Source organism: Triticum dicoccoides, chromosome 1B (genome assembly GCF_002162155.2).
Source record: "Triticum dicoccoides isolate Atlit2015 ecotype Zavitan chromosome 1B, WEW_v2.0, whole genome shotgun sequence".
NCBI lineage: Eukaryota > Viridiplantae > Streptophyta > Magnoliopsida > Poales > Poaceae > Triticum > Triticum dicoccoides.
The window spans coordinates 643684011-643693407 of record NC_041381.1 but is presented as its reverse complement, the minus strand read 5'-3'; the positions used below and the strand labels follow the sequence as shown (position 1 = coordinate 643693407).

General features: G+C 49.0%; 1 protein-coding gene across 1 annotated transcript; it reads left to right on the top strand.

Moving 5' to 3' along the window:
- Positions 1 to 553: 553 nt before the first annotated feature.
- LOC119349333 (leucine-rich repeat receptor-like serine/threonine-protein kinase At2g14510) lies at positions 554 to 5241 on the top strand. Its single transcript, XM_037617344.1, has 14 exons — positions 554 to 671; positions 749 to 1295; positions 1393 to 1602; positions 1904 to 2184; positions 2288 to 2426; positions 2546 to 2617; positions 2711 to 2782; positions 2878 to 2958; positions 3095 to 3258; positions 3344 to 3591; positions 3678 to 3804; positions 3933 to 4001; positions 4100 to 4292; positions 4622 to 5241. Exons 1-14 carry the CDS (start codon positions 557 to 559, stop codon positions 5109 to 5111), a joined length of 2808 nt encoding a protein of 935 aa, XP_037473241.1. The 5' UTR covers positions 554 to 556; the 3' UTR covers positions 5112 to 5241.
- The last annotated feature ends 4156 nt before the right edge of the window (positions 5242 to 9397 follow it).

Below are 9397 nucleotides of genomic sequence, written 5' to 3'. Positions count from 1 at the left end.
AGAAGCCCCCTCTGAATTTTTCCCTGTACTGGTCGATGATGTATCTGTAGTTACTATCTAATAAAGAAAGAGGGGCTGTTTTTATCAAAAAAAAAAAGTCACCGTACCGCATGTGTAGAGCAGTAGTTTACTTGAGCTGCTCGAGGACATGCTCCAAGACAGTCCATGCAGGATGCAGCTTGCTCTAACTAAACACTCTGAGACTAATAACGTGCATGCATGTGCACGATGACGAGAAATCAGTATCGATCTGTGAGTGGCACGAGCTTGTCCACAGGAATTCGCCGAACCATTAATCATAGAGGTTAAACAAGCTGTCCGCCGCTACAATCGTGGAAGAAACCGTCAAAAGTCCACGATTTCAATTAAGCTGAATCTTGGGGCATCCCTGGCCATGAGCCCAGCGAGGCGGTTGACTGACTCGCGTGATATGCAAGTCAACCCACCGCGCTCCGTCCCATGTGATCACCTTCCCTAACTCTAACCGAGTATGTATATAGCGAAAATTGCTGTTAGACTTAGACGTGCATACAAATATTGTGCAAGATCGAGTGTAATGGAGGCACCACCGCCGAGATCAAGAGACATGACGGCACGGTGGCTGTTCTTGTTTCTTCTCGGTGTCGCCGGCAGCGCGGTTCTTCAAGTCCATGGGCAGGCCGATAGCTTAGGTGAGCGCATCGTATACGGTTGCTGCACAAATATTGTTTCATCGATCAGTCTCTGCAACTACTATGCTCATATGCAGGTTTCATAAGCATAGACTGCGGTCTTCCGGGGAAAACGGGCTACATAGACAGCACCACCAAGCTCTCCTACGCCACAGACGCCGGCTTCACTAACACCGGCACCAACCACAACATCTCGGCCGAGTATGTCACACCGACGACGGGCAAGATCTGGCGCAGCGTGCGCAGCTTCCCCGATGGCCTGCGAAACTGCTACACACTCCGCTCCCTCGTGCCGGGGCTCAAGTATCTCATCCGGGCGCTATTCAAGCACGGCAACTACGACGGGCGCCTCAACAGGTGGCCCATCTTCGACATCCACATAGGCGTCAACTATTGGCAGACCGTGAACATCACAGACGGTGACATGCCTGTAATCGCCGAGATCATCACCGTCATCTCTGGTGACTCCGTTCAAGTGTGCCTCGTCAACACTGGCTCTGGGACGCCGTTCATCTCCAGCCTCGAGCTGAGGCCTCTCAAGAACAAGCTCTACCCACAATCAGATATGTCTCAGGCGCTGGTTCTTGCCACCAGGGCCAATGTCGGCGCAAGCGCGAACCTTAGGTAATCACGCAAGCATCGCGAGAGGAATTCATAGATAACTATAACTAGAGATATAATATAAGTTTACATGTTTGATTGATGCTGAGTGATTCATCAGGTACCCAGACGATCCACACGACCGTATATGGATCTCATTGAACGTGCCATCCTGGATGGCGATCTCAACCACTAAGGAGGTGCAGAACAGTGTCATTGACTTTTTTGAGGTGCCGTCGACCGTGACACAGACCGGAGTCACGTCCATCAACTCCTCCACGCCCATCATTTTCTTCTGGGACGTAACCAGCGCCAAAGATTCAATGCCCGGGTGCGTAGTACTCTTCTCCCTCTTTTGGTACAAGCCCTAATCAAAATCAGAGATCTCACCTATATATAGCCGTGGAAGCCAAACTCCTCTCCTTCCTCTCATTTTTCTTCTCCGTGTTTATTTCGAACGGGTGCATTTAGTTCACTAGAATCATTGGCACACTAGAGTCATGGCATGTCGGCGATTGCGAGATCATCACCGTCACAACAATCATTGGCACACTTGTATCATGGTTCATCTTCTCATGACTCCGATCCACACAGGTTCTGATGTACAACTCATCACATATATGTGTATGTAGGTATGTTTTCATGTTATACATGGCAGAGCTGCAACACCTTCCCAGCAACGCCCTCCGCCAATTCTACGTCAAGCTCAATGACAAGCCCTGGGACACGAAACCTCGCGGCCTGAAGTACCTCGAGACGACCGTACTCTATAACGAAAAACCCGACTATGCCTCCCAACAATACATCTTCTCATTGGAGGCCACAACCAACTCCACGCTCCCGCCAATCCTCAACGCTTTGGAGATCTTTTCGGTCGTCCCCACCACTGGCTTAGCCACCACCACTCATGAAAGTAAGCAGTTATGTCCGGATGCATGGTGCAGTCATATTTCAACCGTTTTATATGTATATAGGATTATATGTCCATGATCCTAAGTGGTTTCTATATGTTACAGTTTCTGCCATGACAACCATCAGAGACATGTACCAGATGAAAAAGAACTGGATGGGTGATCCGTGCGCCCCCAAGAATTTTGCGTGGAACGGATTGCATTGTGGCTATGCTGTTTCTAGGCCACCAACTATCACAGGCTTGTGAGTTATTTTAGTTCGATGTATAATTTTGGGTAAAACTAGTACTATAATTTCATTACAGGAACCAGTATTGGATTATTAATTAGTACCAATAACCGGAAATATCTGACACAATGCAGGAATTTATCTTCCAGTGGTCTGAGTGGCAACATCTCATCTTCTTTCGCAAGTCTCAAAGGTTTACAATACTTGTAAGTAGGAGATGTTAAACCAATTATTCCACATTGTATGATCTTTTTAGAAGTAATAATGACTTCCTTATTCGGGATTTTGCTAATTGGCAGGGATTTGTCAGGTAACAATCTGATGGGCTCCATTCCCGACACCCTTTCGCAGTTGTCGTCCCTCACACTTCTGTAAGTAATTTGTGGTGTAGTTCAAAAAAAGGCCAAATTTATTCAACACATACATTACTTATTTTGACATTGAAATCTACTTCATCTCCTTCCAGAGATTTGACAGGCAATCAACTCACTGGATCAATTCCTTCCGGGCTGCTGAAGAGAACTCAAGATGACTCCCTAACACTTAGGTTGGTACTTGGTAACCTCTAGAAGAATTTTCCAATGAGATTTCTCAGACCTTATGAAAAAGATTTTTCTTCAAAAAGTATCTAATACATCTTACTTGATCAACATTACCATTACTCATCATTTTTATTTTGCCAGATATGGTAATAATCCAAACCTTTGCAGTAATGGCAACTCATGTCAGCCTCCGAAAAAGAAGCCCAGATCTATGGTTGTTGTCCATATAGTTGTTCCCATATTTGTAGTACTGATAATTGTGCTTCTGTCTATACTACTCCTTTGCATGCGAAAGAGAAGGCAAGGTGAGAAACACATAACACTGAACTCGGGAATGCTATCTTAGCTGTTACCTAACACTAGTTTGTTTGTCGGTGTTTAACTCTCAAGGAACAACAACAAATAGTGTCAGGCCACAGAACGAGTCTATTGACAACTATGGACACACCTCGTTGCGACTCGAAAGTCGCCGATTTACGTACAGTGAATTAGAGGTCATCACGAATGGCTTCCAACGAGTGGTGGGCCGAGGAGGATTTGGGAAAGTCTATGATGGCTTCTTGGAGGATGGCACCCAAGTGGCTGTCAAACTGCGGTCTGAATCTTCCAACCAAGGCGTACAAGAATTCCTCGCAGAGGTGAGAATTAATGAGATCTGGTCAAGGTGTAACTAATGCATGCTCCTAGATTCAGTTTTGTAATGCATGTATCATTTCGTGTTCAGGCTCAGAGCTTGGCTAAAATTCATCATAAGAATCTTGTGTCAATGTTTGGCTACTGCAAGGAGAGAGAGTACATGGCTCTTGTGTACGAGTACATGTCTGAAGGAGCCCTGGACGAACATCTTAGAGGTATACTGTAATCATTCAAATTTCATGCTTTCAGTAACATAAATACGATAGTTGTAAAAGTGAGAACATGTAGCAAAGCTGCAAAATTTGTAGTAAATGTGATTTACCTCATTATTTTTACGTCGCAGGTAAAGACAACAACACTAGAACTTTATCCTGGAGACAGAGACTTCTAATTGCCCTAGAATCTGCCCAAGGTAAGCTTTATGTCAAAGTTTTATTCATGTAATTTCATAAAGAAAGAAATTCCGAATTGGTGTGGTTGATGGCTTGTGATGTGGATGGATGGCCGCAGGGCTTGAGTATCTGCACAAGGGGTGCAATCCACCCCTCATTCACAGGGACGTGAAGACGTCCAACATTTTGCTAAATACAAATTTGGAGGCAAAAATCGCCGATTTCGGATTGCTCAAGGCTTTCAATAACGACAGTGATACCCATGTTTCCACGGCCAGGGTGGTTGGCACACCCGGCTATGTTGACCCCGAGTAAGTGCAGCTTTGTAAATTCTTTGTGATTATGCTTCGAGGACATCATGTGTATTATTAATCAATAGAAAAAATATTATAACACACATATATGCTCAAAATTTGTGCTCTACCTTTCCTCCTAGGATCTTTAAATTCATAACCCGCTCCTAAATTTTGAATTTTGGCCTACAGGTGACTGGCTGAAATCTAGGAAGAAACCCCGGATTTCTGCGGGAATTAATTTTTTACTGTTAATTCTTGTGGCTTGAATATAAGTTGCCCCTCAAGAACCATGTTGTACGGCTATTCTTGAATCTAGATCCACTAATGCATTTCATACTTATCAGGTACTACGCCACGTTTCAGCTGACCAGCAAGAGTGACGTGTTTAGTTTTGGTGTAGTGCTACTGGAAATAGTCACAGGGCAACCACCCATCCCAAATGACCCTGAGCCGACGAGTATCATCCAGTGGGCACGTCAACGCCTTGCCCGTGGCAATATTGAGGCCGTAGTGGACATACACATGCACGGTGACCACGACGTAAACAGCGTATGGAGAGTTGCGGATACTGCCCTGAAATGCACCGCACAGGCGCCGGAGCAACGACCCACAATGACTGACGTCGTGGCTTTGCTGCATGAGTGCCTTGAGCTTGAGGATGCGCGTAACCACATGAATGCAAGGTTCTACACTGCCGGGAGCGACACTAACTTGAACAATTATAGTCAATACGACACTGGCATGTCCACGGATGTGAGCCAAAGCAGGACTGCATTAGAGGCGGAGCATTTCGATAGAGTACCAAGAATGTCTGATGGTCCAGCTGTGAGGTGAGGAGAGGACCAGGACAATGAATTGCCGCCACCTCCCACATATAAGGTTTTTTTTCTCGGGTGGATTCAAGAAGTCTTTATAATTATTTTTGTTGTAATTGGAGACAGCATGTAAAAATGCTGAGACATTTAATGAATTATGTTTGCTTTTCTAATGACCAACAATGTAATCCAATGACTCACAAAGACACTTGATAAGAGTGACATACTTTTAAAAATCGATTTAGACAACGACAAAAATGAGGATAAAAATTCTAAAAAAAAGCGAGTGAGGACAAACATTCTCATCAGAAGGCCTAAAAAAGGGAGTGAGCAAATTTTAGGATCCCGGAGACTACTTTTTCTTTTGTTGATGGAGAGTCTATGCCTTGGAAGAAAGATGACAAGTGTGCTCCATCACCAAGGAAATAAGCCTAAGTGCTTGGGTATGGGCACCATCCTTGGATTGTTCCAAGCTTGGGAGAGGTGTCTCGATATCGTATCACCACCTTTATCATCATCATTATCTACTAGCTCAATCCTTAGTTATATCGTGATTTAGGAAAAGTTGTTGTATGAAATAATTTGCAATGTGTGCTATCGTTCCTTCGTATTGTTGTTGTATCCGTTGGTGAGAGTATCTATAATAAATAATGTATGAGTATAAATAGTGTATGAGTATCTTGTTTGCTTTTTCATTATTGTGTATCATAGCATTGCAATTCAATTTCATATGCTTATCTTATGAGAAGTAGTGACTTTACATTGGGTTTAGAAAGTAAAATCTATTGTTTTAACAAATACAACATTGGTCATTTGAACAATTCATGAAAGATTAGTGAAAGGAAGAGAAATTTCACATGCAAATACACTATCTTGGGGCATCTTTTGTTGTACTGAGAGCATCTCCAGCCGTTCAGCCCCTCAGGGTGCCGAAAAAGAGCGGCCTGGGGGCGAACCGGTGCTAGATCGGCCCCTAGGGGCGACCTAGCTCCCAGCCACGCCCCCAATCGCCGCCCCCCAGCCACGGCAAATTCAGACATAGTCTATTCCCGCGCACAAAATAGACGCCACAATCTGGCGATCAAGCGGCCAGTCGGTCGGCGATCGGATGAAAAGTTCGGCGTACAAAAAAACAGAAAGGCCGGAAGCGTGCATCAGGCAGCGAGGTCGGCCTCCGGCGTTGGCAGAGTCGGCGTGCGAGGTCTTGACGGGGTCTCTGTACTTGGCGGCGTCGGCGTGGCTTCTGCGCTGCGGGCAGCCTCGGCGGCATCATCGCTCGGGCTTGGCGGCGGCGGCGTGTGCGTGGGTGTGGGCGGTGTCGGCGTGGGCGTGGGCAGCGTCGTCGAGGGAAGCTGGTTCATGATGAGGCCACGCTCCGCCAAGTACCACGCCTTGACCGCCTCGTCGGTGCTCTGGAGCATGTCCGCCCGCCCAGCAGAAAAGCCAGGTCGGTGTTCCTCTTCTTCGTGGCGACATTGGTCCGGAGCAGGTCGAGCTTGACGGCGCTGCTCGACATCAACGCCGACCACCGCGCCTCGGTCTTCTCTTCACAAAGGGCGGCCCGGACCTGTGCGTCGGCGAGGCAGTGCTGGATGGACTCCTGCACGCGAGCGGTGGCCGCGTCGGCGTGTTTCCCCTTCTTGGCACCTTTGTTGCCGTCCGGCTGCCCTTCCGACGCACCCGAAGTCGGCGCGTCCGGCTTGTAGATCTCTTTGGCCTTGTCGAGGGGGCGCCGGACTTCCACCCACTTCTCGCACTTGTCGATGCGCTTGTAAACGTGAAGGTACTTGAACTCGGCGTCGTTGTTGCTCTGCCGATACAGGCCGAACATGCGCAGCAACTGCGCGGACGAACAAATAGTTGGCGGGCGCACAAGCTGAAGAGAGGCGGGAGACCGGCATGGCATACCTGATCCTCAATGTTGGCGCTGCTCTCCGGGCGAGCGGCGACCTCCTCGACGACCCCATGCCATTTTTTCCACGCCCCCTGGATACGCCCCCAATGGTACGCCATCGCCTTCACCCCGCGCTGCATGTAGACACCGTTGAAGTAGGGGTCGATGAGCTTGCGCTCGTCGAACTCGACCTTGATGCGCTCGCAGTACGTCTCGATGCTCTGGTTCGTGCCGGTGGTCAGGTCGAGGCAGACGATTTTCCATGCTTCGGCGAGGCATTCCTCCTCCTTGGACGCCCACTTGATGCGCGGCTCGCCTAACCTGGCCGCCCGCTTCTTGTTCTTGCGCCTCCTCGCCGGAGCCGTCGCCAGCTCCTCCTTCTCCTCCTCCTCCTCCTCCTCCTCCTCGTCCTCCTCCTCCTCCTCCTCCTGCTCCTCGTCGCCGTAGACGTAGCTGAGCTCGCCATCCATGCCGCGGCTGAGATCTACCATCTCATCCGCGGTGAACCCGAGAGACGCGGCGGCCGCGGTCGAACCTTCCGCGATGATGTCATCCATGTCGGCCTCGGTCTCGTTGGCGTCGCTGAGGTGCGAGAAGGGCAGCGCGCAATGGCGGAGAGGGGGCGTCGGGGAGGGCACGTACGCGAGTGGCGAGTAGTTGTATGGAGGGTACTGCACGCCGGCGAAGGCGAGCGAGGGTGTGCGCTGGGTCGGGTGTCCATGGGGGAAAGTGACGTTTGGGTTGAACCCACCGTGCGCATCCCCGTCGGCATAGCCCGGCGAAGACGATCCCCATGGCTGCAGCGACGGAGACCTCACGCCTTGCTGGCCCCAAGGCGCGTACTGCGCGTGGTTGCCGGGTGGATTCATCATCCCCGCGCGAGTCGCCTCGGCCTCGGCCTGGTCCGCCGAAGCGGCAGCGGCAGCGGCAGCCGCAGCCGCGCGTGCTGTGTTGTCACGGGCCTTCTTGGCGAGGGCCCTGTTCCACCGGTCGGCGGTGACGGCCTCCCTGCACTGCATTTCCACCCTCCAATCGGCATTTGTCATGCCCGGTGGCTTGGACGGCGGCGCCCTCGGCTTCCTCTGCTTCGGCTGGGTGGCGGAGGCGGTCGTGCTCGCCGTGGCACGGGGGACGACGTACTTCTTCGGTGGCATGGCAGACGGCTGGGAGGCGAGCGGGAGGGAGACTGGCGGGAGGAAAGGAGAGAATGGGAGGGAAGTGGGGAAAAGCGGGAAGAAATAACGGGAAGAGGTGCTCGACTCACCAACAGGGTGGACCCACACACCCTTTTCCCTTGTGCCGGTGCCCCAGTGCCCCCCAGGGCGCCGGGTTCTGCCTGGGTCTGCCGGCACCAGTTTTGGCCCGAGCCGGCGAAAAAGGGCTTCTGGGGGGGGGGGCGACTGGGCCATTTTTTCGGCGCCAGCGCGGCAAAAACGCCTGGGAGGGCCTGTTGGGGGCGCGGCTGGAGATGCTCTGATGAACCACAAGTATATGGGGTCAATTTTAGCCTTTTCGATAAGTAAGAGTGTCGAACCCAACGAGGAGCAGAAGGAAACGACAAGTGGTTTTCAGCAAGGTAATGTCTGCAAGTGCTAAAAATGTAAGTATCCGAGTAGTTTGATAGCGAGATAATTTGTAACGAGCAAGTAACGATAGTAGTAACAAAAGTGCAGCAAGGTAGCCCAATCCTTTTGATACAAAGGACAGGCCAAAATGATCTCTTATGATAAGCAAAGTGTTCTTGAGGGTACACGGGAATTTCATCTAGTCACTTTCATCATGTTGGCTTAATTCGTGTTCGATACTTTGATAATTTGATATGTTGGTGGACCGGTGCTTAGGTGATGTTCTTACTTGAAAAAACCTCCTACTTATGATTAACCCTCTCGCAAGCATCTGCAACTACGAGAAAAGTATTAAGAATAAATTCTAACCATAGCATTAAATTTTTGGATCCAATCGGCTTACGGAATAGTGCATAAACTGGGGTTGCTTTTGTCACTCTCGCAACCCACCATCTAATAAATACTCCACAATGCATTCCCTTAGGCCCAAATATGGTGAAGTGTCATGTAGTCGACATTCACATGACACCACTAAGAGAATGACAACATACATATAATCAAAATATCGAACACATATCAAGTTCACATGATTACTTGCAACATGATTTCTCCCGTGACCTCAAGAACGAAAGTAACTAGTCATAAATGATAAACATGCTCAAGATCAGAGGGGTATTAAATAGCATAATGGATCTGAACATATAATCTTTCACAAAATAAACCATATAGTAATCAACTACAAGATGTAATCAACACTACTAGTCACCCACAAGCACCAATCTATAGTTTTGGTACAAAGATTGAACACAAGAGATGAACTAGGGTTTGAGAGGAGTTGGTGTTGTG